The following is a 19,496-nucleotide window of genomic DNA, read 5'->3' on the forward strand; positions in this document are numbered from 1 at the left end:
TGGCCAATGGGTCTGGAAAATGGGAAGATGAGTTTGGTAGGGACTGGTTCACAGAAAACCTTGATTTTATTTTAAGGTCTATTAAGGGAGTTTGAATTCTGAGGCAGACAATGTCACCCCAGTCTCCTTGTATGTCATCTGCTGGGCTTCCGTCTTTTTTGGAAACCCATGGCTCTGTCCCCTAGCTGTCTATACCAGTTCATAAGACATAGCTCTCTGCACCAGGAGCTGGCCATGTCTTGTGGCTTTTTAAATTTGAATCACACTTCCCTGAGTCCTCAGGGCTTTATACATTTTAAACAATTGTGTTCTATAGCAAAAAAAAGCAGAAAGTAAATTATCAAAATAGATGAGTTTGGTTAATAACGAAAATATGTATATTTTATATACTATCCAAATAAAGCCAGGAGTCAAAGGCAAGCTCAGTGAGTTTTGATAAATTTGTGTAAGCAATATGTGCTCTATATGACAATCAAGATTATGTTGGCTGGCCCTCAGAGGAAAGGGCTTGATGGGTGGGGTTGTGACAAGCATTGTAAGCATCAAACATCTTTGCAGTTGTTTGTCCCATGTTCTGTACTCTGCTGACTTGATGGCGATGGGGTCTTGTTGCCTCATCCTCACAGGAAGGCTCTCATAGTCCTTTGTCAGGGGTGAGAACCAGCCCCTTGCAGAGATAACTGACCCCTACCTTTGCTCTTGGGGTCCCTCCACACCCGTCAAAAGGAGGAAGCTGTGTTTCCTGAGAATCTTATCGATGGCATGCTCTGTTGCCAAGTTCTGTGACGCTGGTAGGACCCCTCCCAGTGCTCCCACCCCAGCACAGGAAAGGGCCTGTGCATTATTTACGTTGTCTGGGTTTCAGAACAGGACTAGCTTTAGTCACCAGCAAGAGAAGCAGCAGCAGAGTGAGTGTGCAGACAAAAGGATGGCTAACTGTGGGAACCACACACGAAGAGGAACCTCACAGAAAGACACCTCTGTGCTGGCTGGGACTTTCTTGCCTCGTCTCTAATTCCACCCAGTAGAGACGGTTCTCACTGTAGAGAGGAACTCTGGCCACTCTTTCCTACCTTGTGTTCTCTGGCCCACCTGCACTCTTGTCACAACCCTCAGAGACAGGAGGAGGGCCTGGCTTTGCAGACCTGAGTAGCCCCCCCACAAAACTATAAAGGCTATTCAGATGTGTGCAGTTTATAAAGTACATAGCATATGCATTTTCTTACTGAGTCTTTACAACAAGCCTATGAGTTAGTCATAATAATAGCTAAATCTTCTGAGTGACTACTCAGTGTGGATGTCATGTATATACAAACATGTATACATGCACACATATACACATTTATACATATACATGTGTGGATGTCATATATATGTGAATATATACACACATACATTTATACACACATACATACATACATACATATGTATGTATATACATTTATTCCTTAGAATACTCCTGCAAGGTAGATATTATTCCCATTTTACAAACGAGCAAACTTAAGTAACTTGTCCAAAGTCCCAGACAGTTGAGGCGCTGATGGAGGACTGACCCCAGGATCTAATATTTTCCACCACACTTCCTCTGTAGGAGTCAATGTCTGGGCAAATATCTCATCACTACAGAGCTCACACAAAGGGTACCCTGCATCTTTTCCATCTCACCAATTCTTCTTACTACATTTCTGGGCATACATAGTCTGCTGGTTGTTCAAAGTCACTTTCTGGTTTATTTCATAGGTTGGACACAGTTCATTTGCATGTCTTTTCTTTTTCACAGTGCCCCTCCGCTCACTGAAAAGGAAGTTGAGGTAAGTGATTCCAGTGCTTTATGAAATTTAGTGCTGGAGCTTTATGGAGTTTATAGAAAACATTCCCTTCTCTAGCCCCTGTCCCTGACAATTGTATACAAAAATGAGAATACATGACTGTTAGGTAATATGGACATTGAGATCAGCCCTACTGAACTGCTGAGACTCCCACCCCAGGTAAAGGAAGATTTTGGCAAATTTGGTCAGAGATAAGAATGTGCCCTGGAAATTCCACATTTCTTCAAGGATGGTTTATGCTTTTTAAAAGGATGACTTAGATACACAAAGTTAGCTGGGAGGCAGCAGAACTCAATCAAATTTATTTCAAAATTATTAACAGCTGGTCAGATTTCAAGTTTTAAACTTTGGTCCAAAGGAAAAAGTTATTTCCCTTTTGAGGATTCCAGGCGTAAGGAAACTTGCTCAGCCAAGGTGAGAGGCTGTGCTGTCAGCTCTCCAGCCTTCCCTGATTCCTCCAATACTGCCCTTAGGGCCTCCTTGTCTCTGTAGAGATGCTATCCCTATGGGTTGGTGAGTGAGCTGAGAGGAACTTGTCTTCATTTCATTGTGGTGAAGGGGTAAATGGACAAAGAGAACACGTCCCAGGTGAGGTGGTGAGGACCTATGATGCCAGCACTAGTTTCCAAGACAATTATATTGGAATAGATAGAAGGAAGGGAAGAAGAACATGGATGAGTTCAGAATGTCTTTACACACAGGTTAGGAGGATAGAAGGTTTTATAGTCTTTATAGAATGGTTTGCCACTGATAATAAGAAAATTAAAATACCCCTCCTGAGACCCAGTGGGCTGGATAAGTAGAGGAAGACAGACAATGTGAAATATCTGCCACAGATAGTAATATCTCTCACAGATAGTAACAATTACCTTGCACACAGACATTGTTCATCACACATTCCTATCCATCCTTTCAGCTGATCCTCCAGTCAGCTCAGAGTAACAGATAGAGCAGGAATTAGAACAAAGGAGGAAACCAAGTGATGAAATAACTTACCCAAGGCCCCAGACCCAGCACTTAGCAGAACCAACCCTGGGACCCAAATATTCTGTCTGAATTTGGGACTCTTTATATCACACTTCCATGAAGGTGATAACCCAGGTATAGAAAACTAAACGGTAAGCATTATTGATAAACTGACTGGACTGAGGTTTGGGTAGCACAGAGACCACTAAACCAGTGACATTGGTGAAGACGGTCTGTGGGTGGTTTGTTTAATGGCTGGCTTCTGTCCTCATATGTATGCTGACACAATCAGTGCTCAGCATGGTGAAAGTAGCACAGGTGTTGAATAGTCTAAGGTGTCAAATAGTCTAAGGTTCAATCCTGGCTCTGTTACTTGCGTCACCTTAAACAAGTTAATGACCTCTCTGGTCTCAGTCTCTTTACCCATAGGGTGGACATAACAGTTCCTATTGCAGAGGCTTTTTGTGGGGTTAAATGAGCCAAGGTGTGCAAAACTCACAGCACTGCTAGAATATAGTAGATGCTCAATGAGGAGTAGCTTCCTATAGTGCCATCATTGTTGTTATTGGGTCAGTTCAAGGCCTTAAATTCTCTGTCTGGAGATGTCTACCTACCATGGGCCATATCACATGAACTTCAGAAGCTCAGACAGAGTTAGCTTACCCCAAGGGTGTAAATCTGCTATCTCTTGACTCAGGGCAAATGAAGGCCATGGTTTCCTGCGTAGAGACCATCTGCCTATTTCTCCTCCTCAGTAGTTTCCTATTATACCAGGAATTTCATGTTTGCTCAAACCACCTTGCAAAGTTTCATTCATGCATCCTGCATTTTTGGCAAGAAATATTTGTTCCAGGACACTTTTCCTAACAGAATCATACCTGGCCTTATTTAATCTCCTGACACCTTATTAAAGCTGCTTTCCACATAGGATTTGTAATACTCAGGTAAGATGCTGGTTGAAGTTTGCTTTAAGACAACACGTCTTACATTTTAAATGGAGTTTCTTTAAATACAGTGGTTCTATGCAAAACCTCCAAAACATACATCCAATGAATCCTAGCATGAATCTAAACTGCTTACACAATGAGCTGAGTTTACCTAAACCTAAATACAGGATATTTTCTTAAAATTCAGGTAAAAGTAAAGTGTTATTCTCTTATTATTTTCAGTAAAATGCATTTGGTCTTCTGGTCCTGAAAAGAACCTAGCATGAACCTTAGGTTATTATTTCACCATCTTTTGTGCAGTTTACTATGAAGGAGAGTTTCACTTGTACATGGCTGCTTTGGTGACTGGTTCCAGGAGCTGCTGTAAAATGCTCGTGCAAGAAACATACCTGCGACCTTATTCCCTGTAATAACTCCTCCTAGCACCTCTCCCACACTCTTGTTCCCAACAGAACGTGTTTGTACAACTGTCCTTGGCCTTTAGAAATGACAGCTACACTCTGGAATCTAGAATTAACCAGGCTGAAAGGGAACGTAACCTGACAGAAGAGAACACAGAGAAGGAACTGGAAAACTTCAAAGCTTCCATTACGGTAATTGTAGAGCCTGATTGGAGAATCCCTAGAGGAGGGACTGTCTCCTAGGGCTATGCCAGGGGTCCTGCTTTCTCAGTCACCAACTAGAGTATTCTGACATGAGAAATCAGGTGAAGGTCCTGAACCAGACAGAGTCTTCCTCAGAGAGCTGAGAGGAAATGAGGCAGAGGCCTAAAGGCCTGGTTACCTCAGGGCTGTGGGTAAGGCCTCCAAACCCTCAGCAGCTTCTCAGGCGGAGTCTAGGTGACCTGGGATGACAAAGGGAGCACCTTGGGGACCAAAGACCTGGATGTGATTCCCTTCTTTCAGGCCAGCCATGTATAGAGTGTCCACGTTGGGATTCTCCAATCCCCAGAGGAAGGTGTAGCCCAGGCCTTGCAGAGGCCGCTCCTTTCAGCCAGGATGGGGCAGGGCTCATTGTGACAGCCCAAGTCATGTCTTGGTATGTGAGGACCCCAAGTGACGTTCCTTGTCACTTCCCAGTCCTCAGCTTCACTATGGCACCACTGTGAGCACCGGGAGACTTACCAGAAACTGCTGGAGGACATTGCTGTCCTGCACCGCTTGGCTGCCCGCCTCTCCAGCCGAGCTGAGATGGTAGGGGCCGTCCGCCAGGTAAGCCTCTCCAGCTTCCAGCCCTCTGACCAGCTCTGCTCTGTCCACAGTAACTAGAACAATAATGTAAGCAGTGACAACTATAGACACCAGTTATCGATGGCTTCCTTTGTGCCAGACATCTGTATATTATTGTGTTTTATTTACTAAGAGTATTTTTGGTGGACCACTAAACCTTTGAGGTGTTCCTTGGATAAAGCTTTCTGTGGACATGCAAGTTTGGGAACTGCTGCATACTATCATCCTTTCTTGGGTATTTCTAATACATATTGGCACCATCAAGGCTTTGAGAAATCCTATACTGAAAAAGCCTGTTTAATTTTTACCTGTGTGTTTCCCTAATGTATTTGACTGAAGAACCATAAAATACCTATTTTCTCATAAAATACCTATTTAACTCCCATGGAACTAGTATTTGGCAAACATGCTTTAGGAAAAACTGCTTTGTTTCATTTAAGCCTCCCAGCAATCCTGTAAATATCCTTTCCCCCTGATGAAGACATGAAGCTTCAGAAAGGTAACAGCAAAAGTAGTGGCAGAGCTGGGGTGCAGGCCCAGATCTGGCTCCCTTTCAGCCACTTTGAAGTCCTAAAGCTCATAGGGCACTGCCCTGGTCCAGGATGGTGTCATGGGATCAGACTGCCTGAGGCCTTATCTTGGCTCCACTAGGATTCACTGTGTGACCTCAGGCCAGATACTGAACTCTCCATGTTCCAACTTCTCCAACCAATGAAGATGATGTAGTATCTGCCATAGAGGGTTACTATAATACTTGCAAAGCACCTAGATGTTATTATCACTGTTGCTAGTACCATGCTCACCTATCCTGCCACACTGGTTGCATTAGTAGGGTGTTCCTAGAGTAGAGCCTAGAGCAGTCCTTGTAGAATGAAGGAAGGACAAGCCAGTGGGCTGCCCCACCCCTGTGTTCTTCCGGGGAAAGGGCACCTGACTCAGCAGCTCGCCCAGGAAGTCACTCTGGCTGGGGGAAGCAACAAAGGGAGAGCTCAAGGGAAGTGTCTGGTCCCAGCTCCTGGCTGCAGGGAACTTTTCTAGGGAATACTCATTGAGTATGTCCCGCTGTGGCCAGCAGGCCCTGGGCTAGGCTCACCGAGGGATCCAATGAGGATAAGCAAGGGAAACTCTTCCTCATTCTGTATGGCCCTCCCAAATGTGTTTCTTGGCCCATGCACTGTTCATAGAAGTCTTCAGCCTTCTCCACATGGCTTTCCCACCCCTAACTTCCATGTCTTCCATGTTGGTCCTCATCTTTCTCTCTGGTCCCACCAGACTGGTCCTGGCACTTGTCTTCTCTTTCCTAGTTGCACTCACTGCCACCAGTCTCACCCCTTCAGTCTAGTCTCCACTGGTGGCCTATGTCACTTCCTTACCTTAAGATATTTGATGGCTCTTTTCCTTCAGAAAAAGTCCAAATTCCTTAGTGTTCCACTCAAGGTCCTTCACAACTCAGCCCTAACTACCCTTTCTTGTTGGAAACAAACCCAACTGCTTACAGATTTCTACGTAAGTAGGATGACCTGTACTCTACTGGTTTTCCAGGCAATCCTGACATGTGCCTACTGTCCCAGCATAATTCTTTAAATTTTTTTAAAAGTAGGCTCCATGCCTAACATGGAACTTGAACTCACAATCTCGAGATCGAGAATTGCATACTCTACTGACTGAGCCCAGCATAATTCTTAATAGCACCCCTTTAACTCTTCAAAGACTCCTGTCTGAAGGATAGATCCTCACCTAGGTACAAGCCCTGTGATGTTCTGCTTCTGGACGTTTATTCTTGGAGTCCACTGGCCTGAATCTTTTTGTCTCTCCTACCTATATCTTCATGCCCAGATGCTGCCCATACCCCACATCCACTTCACTCTACCTCCAGGAAGCCTCCCTGACCCACTCTCTCTGCAGAGAGGACTTTTCCACCTCTCATCTCCTCAGGCATTGTGGCTGTGCTTGTTCTTGTCCTCCCTGAGTGCAAGTGCCTAAATCCCCCTCTCAGCTCACATCACAGACAGCAAAATCTTAGAGGGCAGAGTTACACCTAAGATTGGTCCCTGTATCCTTTTGATTGTCCCATCCCAGAGCCTAGCTCAGAGCAAGAAAGTGCCAACAAGCCTTTCCTCCAACTTCCCTGTGTGCTCAATGCTCTCCTTTCCTTCAGGAAAAGCGTATGTCAAAGGCAACAGAGGTAATGATGCAGTATGTGGAGAATCTGAAGAGGACGTATGAGAAGGACCATGCAGAGCTCATGGAGTTTAAAAAACTTGCAAATCAGAATTCAAGCCGCAGCTGTGGCCCCTCTGGTAAGGAACTGGGCTCCTGCCCTCATCTTGACCTTGCAATGTGGGTCTCTGATAGCTCTAGGCCAGGATCACATCTATTAGTACAGCCCAAGGACATGCTTTTAGTTGAGCAAGGCTCACTGCCCCTGCCCAGTGCTGCCTATGGGGGCCTCACAGCAGCTGCTTCAGTGAGCCTAGAGGCCTGGAACCAGAAAATATGAACAGTCCCAAAGCAACTCCTGACACAATTAACCACAGCGGTTGACCACTGATGTGAAGCCCACAGGCTGCAAGAGCTCACTCTACTTGATGAGAATGACAGACCTCAGACTTTGTAGTCTTTGTGCTTTGGGACCAACACATACTAAGGAATTTGAGCTTTATCCTAGAAAGCAATAGATTTTAGTCAGGGAAATGACATGATCATTTATGGAATTCAGAACATTCCTTCTGATTACAGTGTGGCAGTTACATTACTGGGGTAGAGCCAAATACAGGGAAACCCACAAAACTGCTATTACAACAGTCCAGGTAAGGGATGAGTCTGGGCAGTGGGGGTGGCATGAGGGCCTGGCTAAAGGAGATACTGCTGAGATAAATAGCAGATTCATGGGAAAGACACAGTTTCAAAGAAATAATCTTTTAAAAAAATGTTCTATACAATTGCTATAGGAGCACAGAGGTGATTCTGCTTGAAGGAATCAAGGGAAGTTTTACACAGGGACAGCATCTGGGCAGTGTTTCAAAGTAAAAATAGTAGTTCTCTAGGCAAGAAGGGGAGGTATCTCCTGGGTAGAGGAAACAGCGTATACAAAGATGTAGGGTTTGGATGGGAAGACCATGAAACAAAAGAGATGCGGTTGAAGTGTGATGATGACAGGTTGAAGGTAAGACTTGGTAGGCCAGGGCCACATGCCAGGCCATGCTAATAATTTGGGCCTTTGTCCTTAAGGCAATGAGGAGGCACTGGTGAGTTTACACCACATAACATGGTCAGATTCTATTTTTAGAAGATTTCTCCCACTTCAGAGTGGGCAACACATTAGGAGCGTGTAGACACTGATGTCTAGAAAGACAAGTTAGGAGGCACTTGCAGCAGTCCAGGACGAAGAGGACAGTGACCTGGATGAGGATCTCTGCTTGGGAGCTGTCAGGGTCTGGGCTCTGGCTGATGAGGATAGGACTAGCAGAAGAAAACAAACCTTTTAGTGACAGGAATCCCTGTGGAATGCAAACATCCGGGTTACCAAGAGCAGGAGGAGGGAAAGTATAACAGATGGAGAAACCTTTATAAACAGGAGGTTTCACAAGTTTCCTGGGGAATATCAGTGACACTTCCCAGAGTCAAAAGGCAGTGTACACATGCTCCAGACTGTCTGCTTTCGATCTTGACAGCAAACTCCTGATCCACAAGCATCTGGGCTTCTAGCAAACTGCTCTCTGTCAGTGTTAGGAGTTGGGGAAGTTGCCACCAAAGAAATCCTAATACATGGGTTCTTGCATTATTGTCCTGGAAGGTACAAGGTCTCCTATAAACTGCCTTATCCAAGATTTATGGAATGAGCAGTTACCCATTCATTCATTCTAAAGACATTTACTGAGCACCTTTGATGTGCCCCCACATGATACTGAAATATAGAAATAAAGGACACACAGTCACTGAGATCCAAAGGAACTTCCAGCCTGTGGGGAAAGGCAGAGCAGTAGAACCATCCCAGTGACAGCAGTAAGCAAGTTCCTATGGGGAGCACATTGCAGAGTCCCACATTCAGCCTGGGGATATGAAAATGTGCTTACAGTAAGAAGGGAGATGGTAGCTGAATCTCAAATGGTGAATAAGTGTTTTTCAGATATTTGTTCCCACTGCATTGTTTTTCAGCCTGGGCTGGTGTAGAGGAGCCAGCATCCACCTAACAGGTGTGTCCGTTGGATACTCTAAGACCATTCCCTAATAATGTTTGTTTTTAAGCCTTTACATGACTACTGGCAATCTTTGTCTATGCCAGAGACTCTGAAGACTACAGTGAAGTAAAAATATCTCTTATTTAAGGAAAGGTGCTACATATTTTAAAAATAACATCAGTTATTTTTTTCTGAATATGAAACATACTAATTACCTACATTTTGGATTATTTCCTTAAGATGGATTTCTGGAAGTGTAAATACTAGCCTGGGGGAAAGCAAATTTTATAAGGCTCTTCAAGAAAACTCTTTTCAAATAACGCATTGATATTTCCATGTAATGGGTAACAATAATGCTCAGTTCATTGTGCTATTGATATTCTTGTCCTTTCCTTTAAAAATATTTTTGCCTTTGATGGGTCAAGATTATATCTCATCTCATAGTTTGAATTTGTATTTTTGGCCTTTTCAAATGTTTTTTGGACATTTGTATTTCTACTTTTGTAAATTCTCTAATTATATCTTTTGCCTACTTGTAAGATTAGTATTTGGTTAATTTGTATGAATGCTTCAATATATAAAAAATATTTTCTGGTTCTGCTATTTTGGCTGACTGAAAAACTTGAAACTCCTTGACCACAAGTGCTTAGATGTTTCTGCTAGATAAAATAAAGCAAACATTAGTTTAAAAGAATAGCTGAATCCACAGGAAAAGAAATTGAAATACTCAGATACAAGAAAAGAAAAGAGAACTGAAACCTGCAGCTTCCTTGGGTACAAGAGTCAGCTTCAATCATCTCAGTGCTGGGCTTCTGCACTTGCATGCAATCTGAGATGAGGTCTTGGACACCCATGACTGAGAGTTGACTATGAGACTCCTACAGAAAGTTAAGATTTTGCAAGACTGCATCTTTAGACAGAACTTGAACAAGAAAAAAACACTCCTCAAACAGCAGAGACACAAATCAAGGAAGTCTGTTTCACCCTGTAGTAGGAAAAAATACTTTCTCCTTTCTCGTAGGAAAAGTGTATGCCATGACAGAAGTTGTGATGCAATATGCAGAGAATCTGAAAAGAACATCACAATGATGCCTGTAGGGACTCTGTCAGAAACAAACATAAAGCCACCCTGGAGAGGCACACCCTTCACGCAGGACACACAAGATTCTGCTCACTGAAACCTCACTGAAGATTATTTTACAATATAGAATTATAAAATACATAAGAAACCAATCCACTTTGAACAAGAATCATCCACTAAACAATAGGATTATATCCTAAGGATTGCAGAAAATGAAAAAACCTGATAATTTTTAAAAGATGTTTAAAATTATTAGAGGCATCAAAGAATGAATAAAAAACATGAGAATAAACTAAAATTATCAAAAAAGAATAAAATAATAAAAATAAAAAAGGAAAGAACTCCTAGAAATGAGGATATGAGGAATGGAAATTAAAAACTCAGTATATTAGGTATAGTAGGTACTATAGCGGAGGTAGTTACTATAGTGGAGATTCTAGATCTTCTCCTTTCGGGCACACTTCTCCCAAGTTAGGTGATGCCATGTTAGGTGAATGCTGTGTGATTTGGCAAATAAAATGTGAGCAGAAGGATATATGTCACCTTTGAGCTGAGGTCTTTAAGAAACTAGTGTGTAATTTGCCTTATATTTCTTCTTCCTCACATGACAACCATCACTGCTCCAGAATAGTAGAAGCTCCGTTAGTCTGAGGAAATGCAGAGTGAGGAAATGCAGAGCAGAGCCTTCTGCCAACTCAGAAGCAAATGAACATAAACAAATAAATTTTTATTGTTATAAGCCACTAAGACTTTGGGGTTGTTTATTATGGTAGCATAACCTAGTTTATTGGTACAACATTTAAATCAGACTGGGCACAGTTGAGGACAAAGATTAGTTAACTGAAGATAGATTTGAAGAAGTTACCCAAGTGCAGTTCAGAGGGATAAATTAATCAAAAATATAAAAGAAGGCAGACAGCCTCTCCTCTGTTGTCCTGTCCACAACTCCTTTGTGGTATATTCAATAAACTTACATTTCCTTTTAAAAATACTAAAGAAATGTTATAAGATATTATAAAATATGGGATACAGAGTATAAAATGAGAAAGTTCCAAATACGTTTATTAGCAGATCCACAAGAGGAGAATGGGAGAGAGAAAGTATGCAAAAAGGTTTTCCAGAATCTGAGAGTTTTTTGGAACTAAAGAAAGACATGAACCATTGGATTAAGAAAGGACAGTGAATTCCAAGCAGAAGAGATAAAAACACATAGAAGATGAAGTAAAAATTTTAAAAGTAACCAGAGAGAGAAGACAGAGGATTTACAAAAGACAGATAATTCTGAATAGCAATGGTGGTACCAAAAGACAATGAAGTAAAAGTCTTCAAGGAGCTGAGAGAAACAACTGTCCACCTAGAGAAAACAGGGCCAGCTAAACTGTGATGCAAGCCTACAGTCCTGGTGAAGATATTTTGAGACAACAACTCAGAAAGTTTACCTATTACAGACCCTTGTCAAAAGAATAACTAAAGGGTGTGCTTAGGAAAGAATAAAATCGAGATCAAAAGAAAGGAGGAGGATGCAAGAGGTAATGGTGATCAGACATTTGTAAATGGGGGTAAATCTAAACAAGCATTCAGTATTTAAAACAATAATCATAATAATATGGGATTACAAAAACAAAGTAAACAAAACTACTGAAAAGCAACATAATTTGAAATTTGAGGGAGTTATTGTTTTAAGGTCTAATTAGGAAAAGAATAGAAATCATGATTAATTTAAAAATTTAAAGTCATGTAATATGAGGGCGCCTGGGTGGCTCAGTCAGTGATGCATCTGAGTCTTGATTTTGGCTCAGGTCATGAGCTCAGGGTCATGGGATTGAGCCCCTCATCAGGCTCTGTGCTATGCATCGAGTCTGCTTAAGATTCTCTTTCTCTCTCCCTCTGCCCCTCTCCCCTGCTTGTACTCTCTCATAAATAAATAAATAAATAAATAAATAAATAAATAAATAAACAAACAAATAAATAAAAGTCACATAATATGTTACAAATTTAAGTGGGTACATTAAAGATTAGAACTAAAATGCATAACTTCTACACCAATGTGCAGGCTGGAAGGGGTGGTAAGTAAAAAAAAAAAATTAATGAAGTGAGGTAAATAGAAAAACAAGGGGGGAAATGTGCTTTTTAAGAGACATACCTAAAATACATGGATATGAGGGACAAACAGATATACAAGCTAGATAATATTGGTCAAACTGACACTGAATTGAGCTTTCAAAAACATTTCTCTGCACATATTAGTGTTTTCTGGTGGCAGTATTATCCAGATGTGGTAGAAAACATTTTATATAAAATACATCATTTAATATATGTACTAAGGAGATGAAAATACAGGGTGCTGGTTTCCTTTGTTCCAAATTGTTTATAGATGACTTATTAAAACCACTTTGTCAACAATTTTCCATTATTTACTGATACCACACCTTCCCTGCTCATAATTTCACTGACTGCATGTCCCTTAAATGAGCAAGAAATAACCCAAAAGCCTTGGTATCACTATGAGTAGTTTTTCACATACTCATCAGGGCATTACCAGAGACTGTGCAGCGGTGTCAGGTGGATATCAGGGGTCCAAGATGGGCTTCTCATAGTGCCCAGAGGAGTTAGGATAAGAATTCTGTCCAGAAAAGTCCCACTCTACAGATAATTGTCTCAGGGGGTAGTGTCAAACTCAGTGTTCCCATCACTTAGGCTCTTAAACTATTCCTTGAGGGACAGTTCTGACAAACTGATATCTCAGCTTAGTTTCTGGCTACCCATTTTCTGCTGGAGCCTACTCTGAAGACTTACCTGACTTCTCTTCTCTGTTCCCTCTTGCTGCAGAAGATGGGGTCCCTCGAACAGCGCGGTCCATGTCCCTCACACTGGGAAAGGTATGCATGTTCAAGGAATACCAGGGCTCCCAAGGGGATTACAAGAGACGTTGCCACAGTCACCCAGAAAGTCATTCATGCTTGGATCTACAGGTGCCAGAGAACCTCTGGACAGGGTCTCTAATTCAGCTTACCACACTTGCTAGTTCATCCTTCAACTTCTCTTGCTCATGGTTTCTCTGACTGTACCATCCCCCAAATGAATACGAAATGATGCATAAACCTTGGTATTCCTAGACTTTTCATACACTATCCGGGATGTTATCCAGACTGGGGGTCATTTCTTTTCCATTTCTTCAGGATATAATGTAAAATAAGAACATGTTGAGAAATCACTCACCACTAACAGAAAACTTGGGTCAACTTTGGCCACTCTTTCCACACCAAGCCCCAACACCATCACCACCCCAAAGCCAAATGTCCAGTGAATGTAATTACAGCATTAGGAACTAGTAGGAATTTTCCAGGCCTTTTGAACTGTGGATGCTGTTCCCTCCATGACAGTGGGCCTGGTCACTTCTCTTCCCACAGAACATGCCCCGTCGGAGGGTCAGTGTTGCAGTGGTTCCCAAGTTTAATGCCCTGAACATGCCTGGCCAATCTTCCAGCTCATCACCCATCCCCTCCTTACCAGCCCTGGTGAGTATAATGATGCCCGCCTCCCAACCCTCTTTAACCTCTCCCTCAGGGTCACTACTATGGGGAGTGGCCTACGTGGCAGCAGGATCAAAAAGGAGAGGAAATTCCCAGCACAGATTCTAGAGTATGGGCTAAAAAGCTCAATATAGACCACGTCCCATGTCTTCCACTGCCCTGAGTAGAAGACTCGGTATCCTTGAGCAAGATGCTGGCAGCTCAAAGAGTATTCTTTGTAAATCATATTTCTTTCCATGTTTAAGCCACAATCCTCTAAAGTGGGCATGATGTTTTTCTTCCATTCTGCAATGGGTTTAAATACCTGAAGGTTTCATTGTGTAATAAGTGTTAGAGCTGAGCTTTTAACCCTAGGCTTTCTAATTCCAGGGTCTGAGTTCTTAAACCCAATGTTATCCTACATCAATTCTTTGCAGCATTAAGAAATGAAACTACTGAGGGGAAGGGGCAAAAAAAAAAAAAAAAAAGTTACAGAGAGGGAGGGAAGGAGGCAAACCATAAAAGACTCTTAAATACTGAGAACAAACTGAGGGTTGAAGGGGGGTGGGGGAGAGGAGAAAGTGGGTGACGGGCATTGAGGCATCTGTTGGGGTGAGCACTGGGTGTTGCATGGAAACCAATTTGACAATAAATTATATTTAATATAAAAAAAAGAAATGAAACTACTGGAATGCCCATTTAATAAGAGATTGATTAAATATACTTGGCCCCAAAAGGGGTTCCTATGCAGTCAAAAATGACATGAAAAATGTCCATAATTTATTATTAATAAAAAGGAATTTAAAAACAGTATATACAGTACAATTCTGTTTTGTAGGGGTTTTTTAAAGAAGTATATTTTCTATGTGTAGAGATAGTGAATTCTGTAAGACTATTAATACTTGTTATCTCTGGGCAATGATAAAACCACAAGTGATTTTTATTTTCTTCTCAATGCCTTTTTATACCTCTATAATAAGAATATATTGCTACTAATCAGGAAAAAATTCATTTCAGTTGTTTTAAACATACACAGTTCCTATATAACAAATTATTTTCTACATCCCAGGCTTTTGTGGATCTGGCTAATATTATGTCAAACTCTTCTAATTCTTTCTTCAGTTGCTTCTCTATTCTGTGTCCATGCCTAGCACTACTCTATAAGGAAACAATCTGATTGTGTAAGCAATAGATAAAATAGATTCGAGCTCTTTTGAGCCAATAGGTAGCAGTAGCTTCTTTCACCTCTTTTTCAATCATCTGTGAAACTAACCTAAACTCCCAAATCACCCATTAAAACAAAGCAACCTAAAAAAAAATTTTTTTAAAGGAGCTTAGGGAGGGCCAGTTAGTGTGTTTAATAGACCTATTTCTGGTACTATACTAAATGTAAGAATATGTTTTCTAAATATACAGTTGACCCTTGAAAAATGCAGGGGTTAGGGACACCCACCCCCATGCATATAACTTTTATATGCATATAAAACCCGCATATAACTTTTGATCCCCACAAAACTACTGATGATCCGAAGCCATAATTACCAATAACATAAAAGTCAATTAACACATATTTTGCACGTTATATGTATTATATACTGTATTCTTAGAACAAAGTGAGCTAGAGAAAAGAAAATGTTAAGAAAATCATAAGGAAGAGAAAACACATTTATAGTACTGTACTGTATCTATAGAAAAAAAAAATCTGTGTAAGTGGGCCTGAGTAGTTCAAACCCGTGTTTTTTAAAGGTCAACTGTGTATTCCTTTAGGCTAAAAGTTGGCAACCAGGGATATGTGTTAAAATCACAGAAGGTACTTCTAAAACATTGCCCAGGCCTCACCCCAAGATTCTGAATTGGATCAGTACTTTAAAAAAAAATCTCCCCAGGTGATTCTAAGGTGCAGCCAGATTTGAAAACCATTTCTTAACCCAAATCCATTACAAGAAAACAATGTGGTAGTCCTATGGAATTTATTATAAAGACATTTCTGATGGCTTGGGGTTTTAGGAATGACAGGGATCTCCTGAGGGTTGTGCTTGGAGCTACATCTCCAGGGCAGTGATGGGCCTGTGTTTGGTAGGAGACCTGCTGATATTCAGTCCAAGTCAGTAAACAACCGTCTAAGAACTGGATGGCTCCCCTCCAGAAGGGAGCCTCAAGATGTAAATTCTTCACTCATGAAAACTTGGAAGAGGGGAAGTAAAAGGTGCATATTGCATGGGCCTCAAGGGGCACTAAGGAATGGAGCCCCCAATGGTTGGGCTTGATGCAGATTAGAAAGCAGGGGAAGAGGTGGGACGGCAGCAACCCCTTCCCAGCATTATCAGAGACCTAGCAGCTCTGGCTTCTTCCTTCCTAGCTGATCTTCAATTGCCTGTCTCCTATTTTTCATTCAGTCAGAATCACCCAATGGAAAAGGCAACCTACCTGCCACCTCAGCACTGCCTGCACTTTTGGAAAAGTAAGTTTGTTGATTTTCCTCTTAACTTTGGGGATCTCTGAGGAAATTTTCCCTAACTCACCTTTCCTCCCATACTTTACTCTTAAAAAGTGATGGAAAGCAAATTAAGTTCTAAGGGAACTGAGTGGGACTCTGAGACTCACAAAGATTTCAGAGTCAGTTTGCAATCTGGACCAGGAACATGCTATAGCTGAGTCCAAGTGTATCTCGATCTCAGAAGAGCCCAGAGGAGATGGAAACCTTCTCTGTTGGTTAGAATTCTTTGGGCTACGGATACAAGAAAGTCCCAACTCAAAGAGGCTTAAAAAGTTAAGTCCAGAGGTAGATCATTTCCAGGTGTAGTACAGCAGGGCCCCAGCTCGGCCTCTACAATTTCCTTGCTTCTGCTCACTTTGTATGTTGACTTCATCAGCAGGCTTGTGGCAAATGGCTACTATTTTCAGGTATTCCATCCAGACATGAAAAGAATAACAGGACTATCTCTTCTCATGCTTCTTTTTTATGGACAAACCCAGAAACATTTTTAAAGTCTTCCTTAGTAAATTTGGAACATGGTTCCTTCCTAAACCAAACACAGGCTTTGGGAATGGGATTGTCATCATGGGCTTAAATGGTGCCCTGGAGATGGGGACAGAGGGTCAGTTTCCCAAGAAGCAAGATGGCTCTGTGAAGAACAGTAAATTCCTGAGCAAAATCACATGGCTGTTAGGAAGCAGATAGGAGAGTGAGTTCTGGATTGGCAATGAATAGTGTCTGCTCTGCTTAATTTTTCTAGGCATCTATGCAATTTTCAGGTCTTTTCATCCTCAGCCAGAGCAAGGCAGGCTGTTTCTACACACTCAGAAGAGTTTATAACTTGCTTTTCAAATTCTTTCATTTGCTTGCTAGAAAACATCTGGATCACAGCTGTCACCTCTCAGAATTTTCCCTCGTGTCTTTTCTCACTTGGTAGAACATACACCTTTATTCTTCCTTCTTCTTTGCCTTAAGACAGGTTTAGTCCTTCATTTTTCATTGCTGTTAGAATAGTTTTGCTTGACTTGGCAAGGAAAGTCTATGTTGGGCCCTTTTTCATTATAGATAACCTCCCAAGCTCCCCACTCCCAGAATCAGTGTATTCTGCTCACCTCTCAGTATATGCAACCACCAACCTATCACTCCATAATGACTCATCCCACTTTAGTCTTGAAGTTTGTCTAGGAACTCCTCACTTTGATACCTCACCCTGTATAAGCTTACCGTTCCTTCATGTTGCATAGGGTACTTTTGTTTCTTTCTTTGTTTCCTTGGCTTCTTGATAATTACAAAGAAATTAAAAAGGGGTGACAAACTAACAACCATGTGGAAGTAACCAAGGTTACAGAAACTTATCAAGTCCGTAGAGTCATAATGTCTACTCCATGATCTCTGAATCTCTCCCAAAATGGTCACTTGATTCCCTGAGTGAAAAGCACACTAAAATTCTCCCTTCCAATCCTGCCTTTGGATACACAAACCCCTTCTCCAGAAGAGCCACCAATAAGGCTCTCCATTCTTAGCCTACAGAATCAACCAAGGCAAAAGATCTATGTCCTAACTCTTTGAAACAGACTTTAATCATGATGGATCAGGACCTGGACTCTGTAGAACTATTGCTCAGGCCAGCTGAGAGCTTTGGTCTGAGGCAGTGGGGATCATCAAGAATCTGAGCTATCCTTGGTAGGAGAAAGTGAGATGGAAATTAAGGACAGCAAAGCATCAGCCCCAAATCAGAAATGACAACAGGATGGGGATCAGTAGTGGCATCATCATTCCAAGGGTGAGGATAGAGACAAGTCAAGCAATAAGCTCAGGAAGGTATCTACAGTTCACCCTTTTCTATCCAAAGAGACCACCATGATATATTACCCATGCTGTGGCTATTGGGGATATACCCAGCCTATAAGGATGGCTGCAAAAAGGGGAGGACATATTCAAAGAGGAGGGATTCAAGACTAACAATAGCTTTTCTGCTCTAGATTTATAAAAGGTGCTAAGTGGTTTCCATCTGAATTCATGAAACTAGAAACATTAATAGATTGCCAACAGGCTAACAATGAGGCAATCTGTGACTGAAAATAAGTTCATATCTTCTATTCTAACACAAGTACAGTCAATTCTAGCTACCTTCTCCATAGTGTTAAAGAGAAAAAAAATACATTATAAGTTAATATACATTGTTTTCTAGATTGTTACAATGAGCTTGATTTAAAGTGATTTCACATTTCCCTAAGTATATAGTAACTAACTAAGCAGGAAGGGAAGTGACTAAGCATGTGAAAAATGGTAAGATGAAATTACCTGTGGCTGCTTCTCAAGCAAATATCTGAGAGCTGATTGCACTGACCAATGTGATTTGAGAGAATTCTGAGTGTTGTTTTTGTAGGTCACCTCATAGTAAATTGTTCTTCACTCAACAAAAGTCTAGAGACCTGTGGAATTAGAGGAAGATATAGAGAGCAATATTTAAAGTTAATCTTAAAGATTAAAACAGAAAACAGAATAAAGCTCACAATGAGTTCCCCAAGTAGGAAGAGCTATTTATTCATAGACTTTTATTCTGTCATCCTCAACAATTAATCACCAAGGTCTAAGCATCTAGAATGCACTCAGAAGCTCACAGTCTAACGGGAAAGGCATATGGGAAACAGCCCAGTATAATACAATGTGATACCATAAGGAAGTGCAGGTTGATAAGGCAACAACACACAATGAGTGCCTTAACCCAGATTTCCTATAGGTGGGGGGAGGTGAGCCTCAGAAAATGTTTCCTCTAGGAATGTACTTTTAAAGTGAAGGCCTTTTGTTTCAAAGGGGCACATGCACCCCAATGTTTATAGCAGCACTATCAATAATAGCCAAAGTATGGAAAAAGCCCAAATGTCCATTAATGGATGAATGGATAAAGAAGATGTGGTATATATATACAATGGAGTGTTACTCGGCAATCAAAAAGAATGAAATCTTGCTATTCACAACTATGTGGATGGAACTAGAGGGTATTATGCTAAGCAAAATTGGTCAGTCAGAGAAAGACAAATATCATATGACTTCACTCATATGAGGACTCTAAGACACAGATCGGATGAACACAAGGGAAGGGAAGCAAAAATAACATAAAAACAGCGAGGGGGACAAAACAGAAGAGACTCATAAATATGGAGAACAAACAGAGAGTTACAGGAGGGGGTGTGGGAGGGGGGGTGGGCTAAATGAGTAAGGAGCACTAAGGAATCTGCTCCTGAAATCATTGTTGCACTATATGCTAACTA

At 41.5% G+C, this 19,496-nt stretch overlaps 1 protein-coding gene and 1 long non-coding RNA gene across 13 annotated transcripts in view; one reads left to right on the forward strand and one right to left on the reverse strand.

Annotated features, from left to right (window-relative positions):
• Window positions 1-19,496, reverse strand: part of LOC109271134 (uncharacterized) — a 197,022-nt gene that overhangs the window by 118,577 nt on the left and 58,949 nt on the right. The window contains exon 3 of the long non-coding RNA XR_008421199.1: window positions 18,526-18,656. This is a non-coding gene — a long non-coding RNA (uncharacterized LOC109271134). The remainder of the gene's footprint in view (window positions 1-18,525; window positions 18,657-19,496) is intronic.
• The window catches only part of IRAG1 (inositol 1,4,5-triphosphate receptor associated 1), a 119,673-nt gene that overhangs the window by 84,186 nt on the left and 15,991 nt on the right, over window positions 1-19,496 (forward strand). For 11 of the 12 annotated variants that reach the window (XM_019456303.2, XM_019456310.2, XM_019456304.2 and 8 more), the window contains 7 exons: window positions 1,781-1,811; window positions 4,195-4,335; window positions 4,822-4,953; window positions 7,130-7,271; window positions 13,063-13,112; window positions 13,644-13,751; window positions 16,142-16,206. In XM_019456303.2, coding sequence (XP_019311848.2) covers window positions 1,781-1,811; window positions 4,195-4,335; window positions 4,822-4,953; window positions 7,130-7,271; window positions 13,063-13,112; window positions 13,644-13,751; window positions 16,142-16,206 — 669 coding nt within the window. The remainder of the gene's footprint in view (window positions 1-1,780; window positions 1,812-4,194; window positions 4,336-4,821; window positions 4,954-7,129; window positions 7,272-13,062; window positions 13,113-13,643; window positions 13,752-16,141; window positions 16,207-19,496) is intronic. The other variant, XM_019456300.2, reaches the window with a different exon arrangement.

The sequence above is a fragment of the Panthera pardus genome, unplaced genomic scaffold, assembly GCF_024362965.1.
Source record: "Panthera pardus isolate Hobbes unplaced genomic scaffold, ASM2436296v1 HiC_scaffold_12, whole genome shotgun sequence".
NCBI lineage: Eukaryota > Metazoa > Chordata > Mammalia > Carnivora > Felidae > Panthera > Panthera pardus.